Below are 20,622 nucleotides of genomic sequence, written 5' to 3' on the forward strand. Positions count from 1 at the left end.
CAGACAGTCCCCAAGGTCGAGGGGGCGGTTTCTACTCTAAACAAACGCACCACTATACCCATAGAAGATAGTTGTGCTTTCAAAGATCCTATGGATACAAAATTAGAGGGTTTGCTTAAAAAGATGTTTGTTCAGCAAGGTTACCTTCTACAACCAATTTCATGCATTGTTCCTGTCACTACAGCAGCGTGTTTCTGGTTCGATGAACTAGAAAAGGCGCTCAATAAGGATTCTTCTTATGAGGAGATTTTGGACAGAATTCATGCTCTCAAATTGGCTAACTCTTTCACCTTAGACGCCACTTTGCAATTGGCTAGATTAGCGGCGAAAAATTCTGGGTTTGCTATTGTGGCGCGCAGAGCGCTTTGGCTAAAATCTTGGTCAGCGGATGCATCTTCCAAGAATAAATTGCTTAACATTCCTTTCAAGGGGATAACGCTGTTTGGCCCTGACTTGAAAGAGATTATTTCTGATATCACTGGGGGTAAGGGCCACGCCCTTCCTCAGGATAGGTCTTTCAAGGCTAAAAATAAACCAAATTTTCGTCCCTTTCGCAGAAACGGACCAACCACAAATGCTACATCCTCTAAGCAAGAGGGTAATACTTCTCAAGCCAAGCCAGCCTGGAGGCCAATGCAAGGCTGGAACAAAGGTAAGCAGGCCAAGAAACCTGCCACTGCTACCAAGACAGCATGAGATGTTGGCCCCCGATCCGGGACCGGATCTGGTGGGGGGCAGACTCTCTCTCTTCGCTCAGGCTTGGGCAAGAGATGTTCTGGATCCTTGGGCGCTGGAAATAGTCTCCCAAGGTTATCTTCTGGAATTCAAGGGGCTTCCCCCAAGGGGGAGGTTCCACAGGTCTCAATTGTCTTCAGACCACATAAAAAAACAGGCATTCTTACATTGTGTAGAAGACCTGTTAAAAATGGGAGTGATTCATCCTGTTCCATTAGGAGAACAAGGGATGGGGTTCTACTCCAATCTGTTCATAGTTCCCAAAAAAGAGGGAACATTCAGACCAATCTTAGATCTCAAGATCCTAAACAAGTTTCTCAAGGTTCCATCATTCAAAATGGAAACCATTCGAACAATTCTTCCTTCCATCCAGGAAGGTCAATTCATGACCACGGTGGATTTAAAGGATGCGTATCTACATATTCCTATCCACAAGGAACATCATCGGTTCCTAAGGTTCGCCTTTCTGGACAAGCATTACCAGTTTGTGGCACTTCCGTTCGGATTAGCCACTGCTCCAAGAATTTTCACAAAGGTACTGGGGTCCCTTCTAGCGGTGCTAAGACCAAGGGGCATTGCAGTAGTACCTTACTTGGACGACATTCTAATTCAAGCGTCGTCCCTTCCACAAGCAAAGGCTCACACGGACATCGTCCTGGCCTTTCTCAGATCTCACGGGTGGAAAGTGAACGTAGAAAAAAGTTCTCTATCTCCGTCAACAAAAGTTCCCTTCTTGGGAACAATAATAGACTCCTTAGAAATGAGGATTTTTCTGACAGAGGCCAGAAAATCAAAACTTCTAAACTCTTGTCAAGTACTTCATTCTGTTCCTCTTCCTTCCATAGCGCAGTGCATGGAAGTAATAGGTTTGATGGTCGCGGCAATGGACATAGTTCCTTTTGCGCGAATTCATCTGAGACCATTACAACTGTGCATGCTCAGTCAGTGGAATGGGGATTATACAGACTTGTCTCCGACGATACAAGTAGATCAGAGGACCAGAGATTCACTCCGTTGGTGGCTGTCCCTGGACAACCTGTCACAGGGGATGAGCTTCCGCAGACCAGAGTGGGTCATTGTCACGACCGACGCCAGTCTGGTGGGCTGGGGCGCGGTCTGGGGACTCCTGAAAGCTCAGGGTCTTTGGTCTCGGGAAGAATCTCTTCTCCCGATAAATATTCTGGAACTAAGAGCGATATTCAATGCTCTCAAGGCTTGGCCTCAGCTAGCAAAGGCCAAATTCATACGGTTTCAATCGGACAACATGACGACTGTTGCGTACATCAACCATCAGGGGGGAACAAGGAGTTCCCTGGCGATGGAAGAAGTGACCAAAATCATTCAATGGGCGGAGTCTCACTCCTGCCACTTGTCTGAAATCCACATTCCAGGAGTGGAAAATTGGGAAGCGGATTTTCTGAGTCGTCAGTCATTTCATCCGGGGGAGTGGGAACTCAATCCGGAAATCTTTGCCCAAATTACTCAGTTGTGGGGCATTCCAGACATGGATCTGATGGCCTCTCGTCAGAACTTCAAGGTTCCTTGCTACGGGTCCAGATCCAGGGATCCCAAGGCGACTCTAGTAGATGCACTAGTAGCACCTTGGACCTTCAAACTAGCGTATGTATTCCCACCGTTTCCTCTCATCCCCAGGCTGGTAGCCAGGATCTATCAGGAGAGGGCATCGGTGATCTTGATAGCTCCTGCGTGGCCACGCAGAACTTGGTATGCAGACCTGGTGAATATGTCATCGGCTCCACCATGGAAGCTACCTTTGAGACGGGACCTTCTTGTTCAAGGTCCGTTCGAACATCCGAATCTGGTCTCACTCCAACTGACTGCTTGGAGATTGAACGCTTGATTTTATCAAAGCGAGGGTTCTCAGATTCTGTCATTGATACTCTTGTTCAGGCCAGAAAGCCTGTAACTAGAAAAATCTACCATAAAATATGGAAAAGATATATCTGTTGGTGTGAATCTAAAGGATTCCCTTGGGAAAAGATAAAAATTCCTAAGATTCTATCCTTTCTTCAAGAAGGTTTGGAGAAAGGATTATCTGCAAGTTCTTTGAAGGGACAGATTTCTGCTTTGTCCGTGTTACTTCACAAAAAGCTGGCGGCTGTGCCAGATGTTCAAGCTTTTGTTCAGGCTCTGGTTAGAATCAAGCCTGTTTACAAACCTTTGACTCCTCCTTGGAGTCTCAATTTAGTTCTTTCAGTTCTTCAGGGGGTTCCGTTTGAACCCTTACATTCCGTTGATATTAAGTTATTATCTTGGAAAGTTTTGTTTTTGGTTGCAATTTCTTCTGCTAGAAGAGTTTCAGAGTTATCTGCTCTGCAGTGTTCTCCTCCTTATCTGGTGTTCCATGCAGATAAGGTGGTTTTGCGTACTAAACCTGGTTTTCTTCCGAAAGTTGTTTCTAACAAAAACATTAACCAGGAGATAGTTGTACCTTCTTTGTGTCCGAATCCAGTTTCAAAGAAGGAACGTTTGTTGCACAATTTGGATGTAGTTCGTGCTCTAAAATTCTATTTAGATGCTACAAAGGATTTTAGACAAACATCTTCCTTGTTTGTTGTTTATTCTGGTAAAAGGAGAGGTCAAAAAGCAACTTCTACCTCTCTCTCTTTTTGGCTTAAAAGCATCATCAGATTGGCTTACGAGACTGCCGGATGGCAGCCTCCTGAAAGAATCACAGCTCATTCCACTAGGGCCGTGGCTTCCACATGGGCCTTCAAGAACGAGGCTTCTGTTGATCAGATATGTAAGGCAGCGACTTGGTCTTCACTGCACACTTTTACTAAATTTTACAAATTTGATACTTTTGCTTCTTCTGAGGCTATTTTTGGGAGAAAGGTTTTGCAAGCCGTGGTGCCTTCCATCTAGGTGACCTGATTTGCTCCCTCCCTTCATCCGTGTCCTAAAGCTTTGGTATTGGTTCCCACAAGTAAGGATGACGCCGTGGACCGGACACACCTATGTTGGAGAAAACAGAATTTATGTTTACCTGATAAATTACTTTCTCCAACGGTGTGTCCGGTCCACGGCCCGCCCTGGTTTTTTAATCAGGTCTGATAATTTATTTTCTTTAACTACAGTCACCACGGTATCATATGATTTCTCCTATGCAAATATTCCTCCTTTACGTCGGTCGAATGACTGGGGAAGGCGGAGCCTAGGAGGGATCATGTGACCAGCTTTGCTGGGCTCTTTGCCATTTCCTGTTGGGGAAGAGAATATCCCACAAGTAAGGATGACGCCGTGGACCGGACACACCGTTGGAGAAAGTAATTTATCAGGTAAACATAAATTCTGTTTTTTTTTTTTTTTTCTCTCTGTCCCCTCGCCCTTACGAGGGAAGTAGAGAGCACTTTAGAGTAGAGCACAGAGGGAGAGTATTGTAAAATAGTTAGGCACCACAGGAAGTTACACACACGTAAATATATATATATATATATATAGACACATATATATCTGTATGGAGAGATATATCTCTAAAAATAAGTTAATATCACCCACTATGACATCCAGAAATAGGAATCAGGATAAGAAAAGTAATAAAAGTAATCCAGAAACACACGATGGGCTAGATGAAAGCACTTCACAGAGCACAAACAATGAAGACCTAATTAGGCAACTTAATGCACTTTTTTCACCAAAATGTGATTTAATTCAAAGTAGTATAAGTGACCTTTCTAATGAGGTCAAACATTTTGCAGCTAGGATCACACACATGGAGCAGAGGGTTTCGGATATTGAGGATAGGGAGATACAAAGAGACCAACTGACCCAAAGTATGTCAACCCAAGTAGAAGCAATTAAGGCAAAATTAGAAGATCTTGAAAACCGGAATAGACGGAATAATATTAGGGTAATTGGCCTAACTGAAGGGATTCGGGATGGAGAGCTCAAAGAATTTGCAGAGGGAGAATTAGTACATCTACTTAAAATTGATAAAAAAGAATCTTTAATAAAGGTAGAAAGAATTCACAGGATAGGCACACCTAGGAAGGCAGCAAATGGGGAACATATTAACAGACCAGTCATCATGAAAGTATTAGACTTCCAAGATAAAATTAAGATATTCAATGCATATAGAAAATTAAACAATGAGCTACTATATGAAGGGAAGAAATTATTATTATTTAATGATTTCTCGATAGAAACCTCTAATAAAAGGAGGGTGATGGCCCCATTATGCTCAAAACTCATACAAGCAGGTTGGAAAGCCAGAATGTTGTATCCAGCCAGAATAAATATACAATCCAAGGAGGGAAACAAATTAATGGTAGATGAAGCAGAAGTCAGAGCTTTTTTAGAGGATAATAAAGTCATGGATAAACGACAGGAAGAGGGAGGACGCCCCTAAAAGGTTATGTAAGCATTTTGCCCAGCAAAGTGTTTATTTTATGAGGATGTTTTTAACTCTTGTATGTAGAAAATTTTGATTAAAAAAATGCTGAATTTGGGTTAATACCCAGTTTCAGCTCCAAGTGGATGAAAGGGATTATAAATGTAAAGACAGATTTAGATATCATTGCGGAAATAGTTAGATTAAAATGTCTCTTAAAATTATATCATGGAACATAGGGGGAATTACCTCACCTATTAAAAGGAAGGCCATACTGAATCATGCAAGGAAACTAGGAGCGCAAATAGTTTTTTTGCAAGAAACACATTTAAAAAAAGAGGAGGCAATTAAATTAAGGGGAGGATGGATAAAGGAGGCAATTTTCACCCCATGCAGCAAGAGGAAAAAAGGAGTAGCAATCTTATTTAGTAAGACACTAGAATACACAATTAACAAAACTATTTTAGACCCAGACGAAAGGTTCATTATTCTCTCAATCAAAATTAAAAATAAGGAATTCACTCTATGCAATATATACGGTCCTAATAACGAGGATCTAGGGTTTTGGAGAAAGTTAAGGGACCAATTGATTACATATGCAGAGAAATCATTGATAGTGGGAGGGGACTTTAATCTCACACCTAATCTACTCTTAGATAGGCAAAAAGAGTTAGGAGTACAAAACCCAAAAAAGATGAGAATTAAAGGTAGCATGCAGGCTAGAAGGAAAAGGGAAAGTAACATAGTTAAAAGCCTGAAAAAGGATTTGAATATACAAGATATATGGAGAATATACAATCCAGATGGTAGGGAATTTACGTGCCTTTCCAGGTCAACACATGCACTATCAAGAATAGATCTATTCTTAGTCTCAGATAGTCTGATCAATGCAATTCAGGAAGCTAGAATTGAGCAGATTGCTATCTCTGATCACGCCCCCATAAGTATCAATTTTTTTTTTAATAACTTTATTTATAATATAAAGATCCATTTCACTTACAATACAGTTATTTCAAGTAACGCAGTTACTTAGTGATTAGTTACAGCAGCAATAAGGGTGGCAATAAATATCCGGGAATACAGTAGGTCACAGTATTTAAACACAAAATGCAAATTTATCAGCAGTGATACTTCCCAAGCTGTATTATAGTAAGATACCATGACCCTGAGTTCTGCCAGCTTTTAGTTGAAATGTTCCTTATGAAGTGGCCTGGATCTCTTTTTTACAACTTTTATAGAAGAAAGGAGAAGAAAAAAGGTGGACAGAAAAGAACACAGAGAAAAAGGACAACAAAAATAAAAAAAAAACCAGTAAAACTATTCAATTTAACTTAACTTACCCAGAGTGCGTCCAGATCGCCCCCCACAGGCTAGCATCAGAAACATCTTAGGATAGATAGGAGTTCAGTCAGCAGAGCATTCACACACAGGTATGGCTAGTCTAGGGTTCTCTGCTTTGGAAGCACCAATTACCCTTCAGATTTTCATTTAGGATATATAAACTATTCCTAAATGAGAAGATAACCCTTTCTGTAACTGCATCTGGCAAATATCGTAGATATGTTTCCCATTTATGGAGAAAACGTTTAATTCTTTTCTCAGGATCTCCCTTTGTATCTGCTTGCTCAACTAACATCTGAGTATGTATGTTCCTGATTAGTTTTTGGAATGGAGGGGACTTGTTGCTGGCCCAACCTGCTAAGATGTGCTGTTTTGCCAGTGTGATAACTGTGGAGATAAAGGTGTCTGAATTAAGTCTCTCATTAGTGGATACTAAGAATATTATATGTTGTGCAGAAAGTTCAACCCTCATTTTGGTAACCTTGGCCAACCAGTAAGATATTTTCTGCCAGTAACTTTTCAATTTAGGGCAGTTCCACAGTAGATGTATCCAATCTGGTGCCTCAAAGCTGCATTTGGGGCACATATTTCTTGCCCCTGGTACCCATTTAGAACGAAGACCGGGTGTTATGTAAGCCTGCTGTAATATTTTTAAATGAGATTCTCTTAGGGTGGAGGAAATAGTTATGGCCTGTATTTTATCATAAGTATCAATTTTAATGCAACCCCACCAAAACAGCCAGGAACATTCATTTTCCCAAAATACCTTGCAAATAATCTTAAATTTATAAATTTTCTAAAAGAAAAATGGAGAGAGTATGATAGATTTAATAGTAACTACCGGAATAAAATGAATATTTTTGGGAACACGGCCAAAGCAGTGTTAAGGGGAGAGGTTATTTCTTTTGTAATCAAATTGAAAAGGAAATTAAAACTTAAGAAGCAACAAGTAAATAAGACTCTAACTAATGCCTACACAAGTTTTTTGGGTAATAGATCTAAGGATAATTGGGAGAAATATATTAGGGCAAAGCAGAGCAGAGACGAGTTTATCATGGAGAACGAAGTTAAAGAGGATACGAAGAAAGGTGCTAAATTTTACAGATTTGGTAACAGAGCAGGCAGCTTTTTAGCACAAATAGTTAGCAATCAAAAGAAATCTACATTTATCACTAAGTTAAAAGTGGGGGATAGGGAGATAAATAATTTAAAAGAGATACAAGAAACATTTTACGAATATTTTGCTAAACTATATGCACCGTTTCCTACAGATGAAGGGGCAAAAAAACAATTCTGGGAAACAATAGAAGTACCAAAAGTCTCTCCAGAGCAGTTGGATAAATTAAATGTAAATATCTCAGAAGAGGAGGTTATGCAAACAATTAAAAACCTAGCTAATAACAAGGCCGCTGGCCCTGATGGACTACCCTCTGAATTTTATAAAATACTAGCAGAAGAAATTACGCCCACGCTAACTCTTATGCTGAATAAATTCTGGTCAGGAAATCTTATACCACCTAAGGAATTCAATGAATCTACAATAATTATTATACCAAAACCGGGTAAAGACCCGAAATTATTAGAATCATATAGACCAATTTCTCTCTTGAACATTGATTATAAAATAATAACAAGCATTTTAGCTAAAAGACTACAGCCAATACTAGAAGGGATAGTCCATCAGGACCAGACGGGCTTTATGAAAGGCCGCACATCTAATATAAACCTGAGAAAATTATATCTAACAATAGCAGACGTATGGTACTAGAAGAAATATAATAAGGGAATAAGAGACACAGACTTAGCAGTAATAGCGCTAGACGCACATAAAGCGTTTGATTCTATAGTGTGGGATCACATATTCACAACATTGAGGAAATTTGGCTTTAATGGAAGTAGTTATAGTATGATTGAACTGCTTTACAAGGAATCACAGGTGGCCATAGTTATAAATAAAAATAAAACACTGTGTTTCCCACTTCTGAGAGGGACACGTCAAGGGTGCCCCCTTTCCCCTTTAATTTTCAACTTAGTTATGGAACCATTGCTTAAAACACTTAGAACAAGGATACCAGGTATAAATATTCAGAAGGAAGAGCTTAAAATCGCAGCTTACGCAGACGATTTATTGATCTTTACTAAACAATCGGCAAAAAATTTTAAATTAATATGTCACTTAGTAGAGCAATTCGGACTAATATCCGGATACAAAATTAATAAAAATAAATCAGAAGTGTTATGGTTACACAAGAACAAAGATTCAGATAATCAAACTTTTAAAGAAGTAAAACACTCATTGTTATATCTCGGATTAAAATTCTCTGAGGACCCAGAAGAATTATATAAACTTAATGTGAAAGAAGCAGTTAGGAAATTCTCAGATACCCTGAAGAAGTGGGAAACCTTGCCCTTATCTCTTTATGGTAAAATTAACTTAGTCAAAATGATAGCACTACCTCGACTGCTTTATATTTTTCAAAATATTCCTTTGCTTTTGAAAAATTTTGAAAAAAAGGAAATAAACTCAGCTATTAGATCATTTCTGTGGGGAAAAAATAAAATAAAATTAAGTTATAGGAAACTGACACTACCAAAAAAGTCATTAGGGATGGCCCTCCCGGACATAGGGTTATATAATCTTGTGACAACAGGAAAAATAGCGATTGATTGGCTGTTAGACATAGGTCATTTTACTATACTAGGGATGGAAAAACAATTAGCTAAACCTCTTTACTTGAAAAATTTACTACATTTGGAAATTAAAAAACTTCCTCTTTATTTTAGAAGAGTAGATGTATTAAAAGATTCAATAATAGCATGGCATAAAATTTGTAATAAATTAGGGCTGAAGTTTGCAGTTTCTAAATTCCTGGCAATCAAGGGAAACCAAGAATTCCAATTGGGTTTTTTAACAGAGGTGGGGTCAAAATGGGAGGAATATGGTCTAATTAATGTGACACAAGTAATAAGCAGGGAACAATCTAGTCCTAAGGTCATAGAGTTTGAGATGGCCCAATCACAATTCCAGTGCAGGAAGGAACATTATTACGCATATATTCAATTGAGGGATTATTGTCAGAAACTTATAAGAATACATGGGATAGACTGGGAATACCCAGCTTTACTGCCAGTCTTTAATGCATATAAAAATAAAAAAAATTCCATCTCACTATAATATGGTATTTTAAATCACATAGGCTATGAGGAACAAATAGACAAACTCACAGCAAAATGGCAGGGTATACATTTCCTGAATCTAACAGCGGAGACCATTCTCAAAAGCATTGAAATGGTAGATAGAGCTACATTAGCAATGGCCCTCCGAGAACAACATATAAAAGTGATATGGATGACTTATATAACGCCAGAAGTACTGAATAAATGGGGAAAAGGACATAATAAATATAAATGTGAGAAATGTAGAAAGGAGAAGGCCAACTTAATGCACTGTCTATGGGAGTGCCCTAAACTACAAAGATTCTGGAAAATGGTAGAATTTTGGGCTAATAAAATCTGTAACAGCCAAGTGCTACTGCAAGCAGAACATATTATTTTTTTAAAATTTAAGAAAGCAGAAGCCACACATTGCAAAAAAAAAATTTTATTGCTAATTTTATTAAGCAGAAATTTAATTTTGAAAGGGTGGAAGGAGGGAAGAGCACCCTCACTTAGAACAGTAAAAAACACTGTGTGGAAACAGTTTATGATTGAACAAAACGATATTTGGTTTAATGTGGAAGTAAATGTTAGCCGATTTTTTTGAAAAATGGAAGTCTTGGATTAAGGTGCAGGATACAGATGCTCAGAAGGAACTTATTTCAAGATTTGAAAACACTGAGTACATAATGGAAAGTAGACTTAGAGGAGAGTGGTTATGAGGTTGGTGGGAAGAATTATAGAGTAATGGCGATACTAAAATATGTTTTGTTTTGCTTTTTATTATCTTTTCTGTCTTTTTGGAAGTTATGTAAATAACAATATAAATGTATGGGACTGCTGACTGTTGTCAAAATACAAGCCTGTTTTGATATTGGTAAAATACTAATAAAAATGATTTTTAAAATTTTTTTTGCCTAGGAATAGTTTTGTTAGGCCTCTCACTGTGTAGACAGGAGTGGGAGGGGCCTAATTTCACGCCTAAATGCGCATTAGCTTTTGCAGACTGAGACATCCAGTTTCCTTGAAAGAGTTCCCTGAATGCTTAGGACCTCACTGAAGGGTTTTGGTGCTTTCCAAGGTCATTTGTATGGCAAGGTAGGGCCACAGCAGAGCTGTGGCAGTTTGTTGTGACTGTTAAAAAAACGTCTATTTAGTTTTTTTGATCCGTTTTTGAAACTAAGGGGTTAATCATCCATTTGCAAGTGGGTGCAATGCTCTGTTAGCCTATTATACACACTGTAAAAAATTTGTTTGATTTACTGCTTTTTTTCACTGTTTTTCAAATTCTGACCTTTTTTTTCTTTTCTTAAAGGCACAGTACCGTTTTTATTTTTTGCTTGTTAACTTTCTGTAAAGTGTTTTCCAAGCTTGCTGGTCTCATTGCTAGTCTGTTTAAACATGTCTGACATAGAGGAAACTCCTTGTTCATTATGTTTAGAAGCCATGGTGGAACCCCCTCTGAAAGTGAAATCGGTACATTTGGTACACATTCTAAGTTATAAAGACCATATTTTGTCTTTAAAAGATTTATCACCAGAGGAATCTGACAAGGGGGAAGTTATGCCGACTAACTCGCCCCACGTGTCAGAGCCTTTGACTCCCGCTCAAGGGACCCACGCTCAAGAGGCGCCAAGTACATCTAGCGCGCCCATGGCGTTTACTTTGCAAGACATGGCGGCAGTCATGGATAATACACTGTCAGCGGTATTATCCAGACTACCTGGGTTACGAGGAAAGCGAGACAGCTCTGGGGTTAGAAGAGATTCAGAGCACTCTGACGCTTTAATTGCTATGTCTGATACCCCTCACAATATGCAGAAGCTGAGGAAGGAGAGCTTCTTTCTGTGGGTGATGTGTCTGACTCAGGGAAGATGATTCAACCTGATTCTGATATGGCAACATTTAAATTTAAGCTTGAACACCTCCGCGTGTTACTAAGGGAGGTTTTGGCTACTCTGAATGACTGCGACACCATTGCAGTGCCAGAGAAATTGTGCAGATTGGATAAATACTATGCAGTGCCTGTTTTCACTGATGTTTTTCCAATACCTAAAAGGTTTTCAGAAATTGTTGCTAAGGAATGGGATAGACCAGGTGTACCGTTCTCTCCCCCTCCTATTTTTAAGAAATTGTTTCCAATAGATACCGCCACACGGGACTTATGGCAGACGGTCCCTAAGGTGGAGGGAGCAGTTTCTACCCTAGCTAAGCGTACTACTATCCCCGTCGAGGACAGTTGTGCTTTCTTAGATCCAATGGATAAAAAATTAGAGGGTTACCTTAAGAAAATGTTTACTCAACAAGGTTTTATTCTATGGCCTCTTGCATGCATTGCCCCAGTCACTGCTGCGGCGGCCTTCTGGTTTGAGTCTCTGGAAGAGGCTTTACAGGTAGAGACCCCATTGGACGATATACTTGACAAGCTTAGAGCACTTAAGCTAGCCAATTCATTTGTATCTGATGCCATTGTTAATTTGACTAAACTAACGGCTAAGAATTCTGGTTTTGCTATTCAGGCGCGTAGGGCGCTATGGCTTAAATCATGGTCAGCTGACGTTACTTCAAAGTCTAAGCTTCTTAATATTCTCTTCAAGGGGCAGACCCTATTCGGGCCTGGTTTGAAGGAGATCATTTCTGATATCACGGGAGGAAAAGGTCATGCCCTCCCTCAGGACAGGTCTAATAAATCAAGGGCCAAACAGACTAATTTTCATGCCTTTTGAAACTTTAAGACGAGCGCGGCATCAACTTCCTCTAATAAAAAACAAGAGGGAACTTTTGCCCAGTCCAAGTCGGTCTGGAGACCTTACCAGGCTTGGAACAAAGGTAAGCAGGCCAAAAAGCCTGCTGCTGCCTCTAAGACAGCATGAAGGATTGGCCCCCAATCCGGTAACGGATCTAGTAGGGGGCAGACTTTCTCTCTTCCCCCAGGCTTGGGCAAGAGATGTCCAGGATCCGTGGGCGTTGGAAATTGTATCCCAGGGATATCTTCTGGACTTCAAAGCTTCCCCTCCAAAAGGGAGATTTCACCTTTCACAGTTATCTGCAAACCAGATAAAAAGAGAGGCATTCTTACATTGTGTTCAAGACCTCCTAGTTATGGGAGTGATTCACCCAGTTCCAAAGGAGGAACAGGGACAAGGCTTCTATTCAAATATGTTTGTGGTTCCCAAAAAAGAGGGAACCTTCAGACCAATCTTAGATCTCAAGATCCTAAACAAATTTCTCAGGGTCCCATCATTTAAGATGGAGACCATTCGCACCATCCTACCTATGATCCAGGAGGGTCAATACATGACTACAGTGGATTTAAAGGATGCTTATCTTCACATTCCGATACACAAAGATCATCATCGGTTTCTCAGGTTTGCCTTCCTGGACAGGCATTACCAGTTTGTAGCTCTTCCCTTTGGGTTAGCTACAGCTCCAAGAATCTTTACGAAGGTTCTGGGTTCACTTCTGGCGGTCCTAAGGCCGCGGGGCATAGCTGTGGCCCCTTATTTAGACGACATTCTGATACAGGCGTCAAATTGCCAAGTCTCATACGGACATAGTTCTGGCATTTCTGAGGTCGCACAGGTGGAAAGTGAACGAAGAGAAGAGTTCTCTATCCCCTCTCACAAGAGTTTCCTTTCTGGGAACTCTGATAGATTCTGTAGAAATTAGGATTTACCTGACAGAGTCCAGGTTATCAAAACTTCTAAATTCTTGCCGTGTTCTTTATTCTACTTCTTGCCCTTCGGTGGCTCAGTGTGTGGAAGTAATCGGCTTAATGGTAGCGGCAATGGACATAGTGCCGTTTGCCCGCCTACATCTCAGACCGCTGCAACTCTGCATGCTCAGTCAGTGGAATGGGGATTACACAGATTTGTCTCCTCTACTAAATCTGGATCAAGAGACCAGGGATTCTCTTCTCTGGTGGCTATCTCGGGTCCATCTGTCCAAAGGTATGACCTTTCACAGGCCAGATTGGACAATAGTAACGACAGATGCCAGCCTTCTAGGCTGGGGGGCAGTCTGGAACTCCCTGAAGGCTCAGGGATCGTGGACTCAGGAGGAGACCCTCCTCCCAATAAACATTCTGGAATTAAGAGCGATATTCAATGCTCTTCAGGCTTGGCCTCAGCTAGCGACAATGATGTTCATCAGATTTCAGTCGGACAACATCACGACTGTGGCTTACATCAACCATCAAGGGGGAACAAGGAGTTCCCTAGCGATGTTGGAAGTTTCAAAGATAATTCGTTGGGCAGAGATTCACTCTTGCCACCTATCAGCTATCCATATCCCAGGTGTAGAGAACTGGAAGGCGGATTTTCTAAGTCGACAGACTTTTCATCCGGGGGAGTGGGAACTCCATCCGGAGGTGTTTGCACAATTGGTTCAACGTTGGGGCCAACCAGAACTGGATCTCATGGCGTCTCGCCAGAACGCCAAAGGATTACCAGAAAATAGTAATTTTCAGGATTTAATATTTTTTGCTTCAGTAACACTTCCACAAGCTCTTGGGATTGACATTAAACCACAAAGGTTTATTGCAGAAAGAGCACATCGAATAGGTTCTATTAGAACAGAAAATAGCACACAGAAACGGGCTATTATGATTAAATATTTGAATTTTCAGGGCAAAATAGTGATTTTAAGAGCATATAGGAAAGTTAAAAACCTAGAGATTGATAATAGTAAAATTTTACTATTTCAAGACTTTTCGTGGCAGACTGCTGCAAGGCGGAAGAGTATGGCTTCATATTGTACCAGTTTGATAAATATGGGCCTATCTGCCCATTTAATTTATCCAGCTAAAATTAAACTATACCTGGAAAACGAAACAGTTACGATTAGAAACAACACAAGAAGCCAAGGCTTTTTTAGATAAACATCAAATCAGGTAGTTGATAAATCTGGAATATACCCATGTTATGTAATAATGTTGGGCCTTTTTTGGTGATATGGAGGTATTTTGGTTATCTCTAAAGAGGAAAAGGAAAGAGAAAAAAGGGGAAAAAAAGAGAAAAATTGTATTCTGGATTAAGATATATATATTTTAAGTTATACCAATATATATATATATATATATATATATATATATATATATATATATATATATATATATATATATATATATATATATATTGGTATAACTTAAAATACTATGCTTATATAATTTTTATAATGATTTGCCTAGGTGGGTGAAGGGAGGGCCCGCCTTCTCCTCCCCTTTTTTTTTTTCTCTTCTTCTTTTTTTCGCCCCCCCTTCCCCGATCCCCTCAACTGTGGAACTTTATAATTGAATCAATGGTGGTTCTAAGGCTCTGTATAAAATTAAGGTCGAATTAGTTAAATAACTAGGGATAAGTTGGGACCAATCAAGGAAAGCTAATACTAAGCCTCCCTAGTTACAATTTCTCCTCTGGATATGACATCCAAGTTTAATATTTTGATTCTTGGACTTATCATTTGGTCTATAAACTAAAAGTGTTAGATTAGGGCAATTTTTGTGATGAATATTTAGTAATGTACTTAACTTCGATACAGATTAGGAGTATATTCTTTCTTTCATGTTGTCTTTTATCTTTCTTTTTTTTTTCTGTTAAAAGAGGCTAAATATGTATTGAAGTATGTTATAGCTCATAATTTGAAATATTCTCCAAAATAAGACATATCTTTTTTTTTTTTATATATAAGTATCGAATATTGTATACTTTTATTATGTATTGTACTTTGTCCTTAAAAAACAAACAAAAAAGTATCAGATTATATTATTATTATCTTGTATCTAACGACCTTCAATAAAAATTATTGTTTTAAAAAAAAAAAAACATGCACATTATTGTTATTAATCTTTATTTGATGATATTCTTCTTTAAAAATTAAAAAAAAAATTGCAGCAGAATATGTATTGGAGTATTTCAATAAAGAACCATGCACATTATTGTTATTAATCTTTATTGGATGATATTACAAACTGTTTCTTTAAACATTAAAAAAACACTAAAGAAAAAGCAGCAGTATATGTATTGGAGTATTTCAATAAACACTTTTCAACAAAGGATATTCAGAGAACAAAAGTAGTAAACAACCATGCACATAATTGTTATTAATCTTTATTTGATGATATCACAAACTGTTTCTTTAAACATTAAAAAAAAAATTGCAGCATGATATGTATTGGAGTATTTCAATAAAGTATTTTCAACCAAAGATATCCAAAGAACAAAAGTAGTAAAGAACCATGCACATCATTGTTATTATTCTTTATTTGATGATGTTACAAACTGTTTCTTTAAACATAAAAAAAATAAAAAAATGCAGCAGAATATGTATTGTAGTATTTCAATAAAGTATTTTCAACAAAGGATATCCAAAGAACAAAAGTAGTAAACAATAATGCACATTATTGTTATTAATCTTTATTTAATTATATGACAAACTGTTTCTTTAAACATAAAAAAATGCAGCAGAATATGTATTGGGGTATTTTTGAAGAGCATTAGGAGCTGTCTAATGACATATTGAAGGGAGCGTGTGACAAGCTGCATTACATCAGCAGAAGAAGCTGTTGCGATAGCAGAGTGGCGGGGGACTCGGCATGGGATGTTTCTCATGCACGAGTATGGAGACTGAGCTTTCAAGACGGGATATGGAAATGTATGAGGTGGGAGGAGAATGGGAGTAGCTGCGGTGAGGGGCGGAGTTCCGATTCTTGCCGAGGACCCGGAATTCTACAGGGGCACCATTTCTGATACAACACCGGCTGGCAGGTAGTGGCCCTACTTGCAACGAGTAAAAAGCATCAATAATCGATAAGAACAGTCTATGAAATCCGTAATTCTACTTACTGTAACGTGTCAATGTAAAGTGCATTGTCTGCGGACTACTTCTTACATCGTAGGTACGTTGCCAGAATAAAATATGGCTGACATTTTAAAGATAGCATTACACTACGCATGCTCAGTTTGCGGACTCTGTACCGTCTCCATAGTTACCCAGTAGTAAACAACCGCTGCAGTTTTTGGACGAAAGATACCAGCCAGGAGGTTGTTGCAACTCAGCTGATGAGGTTTATTTCCTACTGATTTTGTTTGTTTTGTTGAGGTAAATGGAGCGCGATTCTTGTTGTATCCAGTAAAGAGGCTAAAGTAAAATAAGTAGCTAACAGAATAATAATACACGGAGTTAAACAAAACATTTTTAGAAATGTGATTTTTCCATGCTTTAAATTAACTCTGCTACCAACACCTTATTTAAAAAGGCAATAACATATAGAACTAGTGTTACATTTATTTTATATATTCATTCAAACATAATGGCTTATGGCCATGTGAAGAACAGCCCTTGTGCATTCCATGGGCATTTTGCTATAAAGCAGTGCTTTCCAAACTGTGTGTCGGGACACACTAGTGTGTCGGCAGCAGTGTGTAGGTGTGTCCCTGCTTCAGCACAAATTTTTTTAAATTAAAAAAAAAAAATTAAATTGTTTTTTGGTTTCTGACTTTCCACCTGTCTGCTACACATATCACATGGTTGACACGTGATTGATACCTAGTGGGTCACAGATCATCTTAACCAATTGGCACAGCTCAGTGGGAACTGAAACTATTACCATTGGCGGATTTGGCGTAACATTGGCTCCTGACTGCACGTGTAGTCTCCTTAATTGGCTCGTGACTGCAAGTGTAGCCAGTGAGTGGGACAGCAGTGTTTGCAGCTCGGGCAGTAGTCAGTCGGACTCACAGAGCTCTGAGGGTGGCAGCTTAAATGCTGAGCTGAAGTCAGAAGTCAGTGGGATTTTTTTGCAGCTAGCTCCCAGTAGTGCATTGCTGCTCCTGCTCTTGATATATGGATAGGAAGTGGAAGCTTAAAAATGCTTGATGATGAAATGTGAGTGTCTTTATCTAATATTACACCAAATATTCCGAAACTGTGTTCATCCCATCAACTTCATACATCCCATTAAAATAGTAAGCAGCTATTGGTGTTATTAAACTTTTTTTAATTCTTGCACATACATACTGTTATTTGTTAATACATTTTGTTATTATATAATATATGTATGTGTCCGTATCTTTTAAAACAAGTTAGTTTAACCTCCTTTTTGCTAGTACAACTGAATTACTGTGTCGCGAAATGATGTAGGTCTACAAAGTGTGTCACCAACATGAAAAGTTTGGAAAGCTCTGCTATAAAGCTATCAACATTCAGAGGAACTCAGATAAGGCCAATTACGAAATTCATTGTTTATGCCTTGAATATTAATGTATTTTGATCTTATGCACTTCTTATGTTACAGCTTAATAGATATACATATAAAGAGATCATTACCTTTTTTTTTTTAATATTCAGACAGTAAAAAGTACAATTAAATGGATTTTGGGCTTCACCAAATCTAAGGTACTGCAAATTTAATATAGAACAGCATTAAATGGTAAACCTACAGTTTTTCTCTTTGCAAGGCAACTCCTACCTATGGTTCTCATACTAAAAACACCCATAGCTTACATATGTATACCTTTTACTGCACACAATTAGTTACCATAATTCATGTGTTCCATGAATCCTCACTAAAGCAAAATTTGCCAATTGCAGTTTAAATAGTGGTATCTCTAATAATATGTATAATTCTAGAGAGGAATATAAAATCATGTTTTTGTTACAAATTGTTAATAAATATCCATAATTATTGTTTTTTATAAGTTTCTGTGGAGAAAATGCAATGAATGTCACAGGCTAAGCAAAAATGCTTCAGAGATTATAGAAACGGCTTAAAGGGACACTGAACCCAAATGTTTTCTTTTGTGATTTAGAAGAGCAGAAATTTTAAGCAACTTTCTAATTTACTCCTATTATCAAAATTTCTTCATTCTCTTGGTATCTTTATTTGAAAAACAAGAATGTAAGTTTAGATGCCGGGCCATTTTTGGTGAACAACCTGGGTTTTCTTGCTGATTTGGTGGATAAATTCACCCACCAATAAACAAGCTCTATCCAGGATTCTGAACCAAAAAAATAACTCAGATGCCTTCTTTTTCAAATAAAGATAGCAAGAAAACGAAGAAAAATTGATAATAGGAGTAAATTAGAAAGTTGCTTAAAATTGCATGTTCTATCTGAATTACGAAAGAAATTTTTTGGGTTCAGTGTCCCTTTAATATCACTAATAGCAAGCCTTTAAAAAGTCATAGGAAGGAAATGTATTTGCATACATTGATTTTTTTAATGTGCATATATTTGATGTGAATTATATGTGTAACCAGTAAACATTACACCTGCAGTAGCTGTAATTTGACAAGGTATATCTGTTGTTAGTTTTTTCAGCATGATCTACAAAACTGTTAGTCATAGAAGCACATTTACAGCTTTAGTCTTTTATGTTGATTGTTTATTTAATATATATATAAACACACATACATTTTTTTGTATTTGTTTTTTTAGCAGAATGTCACACCCTCAGGCTGAGAGTGTCATAAGGAACATAATCCGGGAAATAGCCCAGGAATGTGCAGCAAAGGGACAGACTGTGTCTGAAACACTGGTGGCTTTTGTGGTAAGTGAGACATTATAAAACTCAAAATAGTTGTGAATTAAAGGGACAGTCTACAATAGATTTTTTATTGTTTTAAAAGATAGATAATCCCTTTATTACCCATTCCTCAGTTTTGCATAACCAACACTATTTTATTAATGTTCTTTTTACCTCTGTGATTATTTTGTATCTAAGCATCTTCGGACAACCCCCTGATCACATGACTTTTTATTTATTATCTATTGACTAACATTTAGTACTGTGTTGCGCTAAATTTTAAAAAACTCCTCGGGCGTGAACACAATGTTATCTATATGGCTATGGGTGTCTGCAGAAAATATTCCAGGGGGAGGGAGCAAAAAATAAAGTACCCTAAGCATAATATCAGTGATGACATGGGATGCAGACATAGTTGCTCCTCATACGCATGACACGGCATGGCGCACGTGAACTAGCAGTCACTTGTTGTGAAAAGCAAATAAAAAAGCATGTGATAAGAGGCTGTCTGTAGTAGCTTAGAAGCAAGCAGTTAATTAGAGGTTTAAATGTTATAAAGTATATTAATATTAAAATGTTGGTTGTGCAAAGCTGGGGAATGGGTAGTAAAGGCTTTATCTATCTTTTTAAACAATAACAATTTTAGTGTAGACTGTCCCTTTAAGAATCCTATTACTGAAAGTAGCATTCTGTTTTTATGTGATATTTTGTAACTACTCGCTAGTTTTCCATTGTTAGGAAAAGCTGCCATTGTTTTTTAAATAATACATCTTTTTATAACAGAAATGTGCATTTATTGTTCTGTCCAATTTTGTTTTGATCTTTTCCCAGTTTTTTTTGAGAACCTCCCCCCCTTAAGGGGACAGTAAACACTTTGTAATTGCAAGTCATTTATGTTGTGTTGCTATAGAATAACATAGCCAAGTCTTAACGTTTTTAAAACAAATTATCATCCTTTTTACTGCAAATATTTTTCAATACCCAAACGCCACCTACTATTTACCTTATTCAGAGGAGCCAATCAGGGCTTTAGTCTTCAGACAGCAAAGCTAGCCACTGTCATAAAGTTAGTATAAAATTCATTGTTTTGCAGCTGTCAGTTAAAGCCCATTAGGAACAGTTATATGAGTTAGAAAATGCTCTATTTTCAGAGCTAAATTACATGAAAAGGGGCAAAATAAATAATAAAAATATATTGCAAAGTTGTTTCATTACACATAACTAAACATGTTATAAAAAAAATCTCAAGATGTTTACTGCCCTTTTATATTGTTTTTGAGTATTATCCCTAAATAAAGTTGCAATTACTTATGTTGTCATTTCAGTTTAAATAGTTTTTTTTATGCAACAACCCATATAGGTTAAAGCTATTGTTTTGGATCAAAGAAATGGATTCAATGTGGACAGAACACTTACAAAAAATGATGTACAGAAGCTTATTAAGGTAAAGTATAATCCTTACTGTTTACCAGGTAACTACAAATTAAATAAGAAGGGCTAGGTTACGAGTGGCACA

At 37.9% G+C, this 20,622-nt stretch overlaps 1 protein-coding gene across 5 annotated transcripts in view; it reads left to right on the forward strand.

Annotated features, from left to right (window-relative positions):
• CFAP206 (cilia and flagella associated protein 206) overlaps positions 1 to 20,622 on the forward strand; it is a 125,128-nt gene that overhangs the window by 15,947 nt on the left and 88,559 nt on the right. The window contains exons 1-3 of one of the 5 annotated variants that reach the window (XM_053710521.1): positions 16,307 to 16,478; positions 19,019 to 19,130; positions 20,467 to 20,550. In XM_053710521.1, the coding sequence (XP_053566496.1) occupies positions 19,023 to 19,130; positions 20,467 to 20,550 (192 nt within the window). In that variant the 5' untranslated portion in view covers positions 16,307 to 16,478; positions 19,019 to 19,022. Of the gene's footprint in view, positions 1 to 16,306; positions 16,479 to 16,587; positions 16,682 to 19,018; positions 19,131 to 20,466; positions 20,551 to 20,622 lie in introns of those variants that run through there. The other 4 variants (XM_053710522.1, XM_053710523.1, XM_053710520.1 and 1 more) reach the window with 4 other exon arrangements.

The sequence above is a fragment of the Bombina bombina genome, chromosome 4 (genome assembly GCF_027579735.1).
Source record: "Bombina bombina isolate aBomBom1 chromosome 4, aBomBom1.pri, whole genome shotgun sequence".
NCBI classification, from domain to species: Eukaryota; Metazoa; Chordata; class Amphibia; order Anura; family Bombinatoridae; genus Bombina; species Bombina bombina.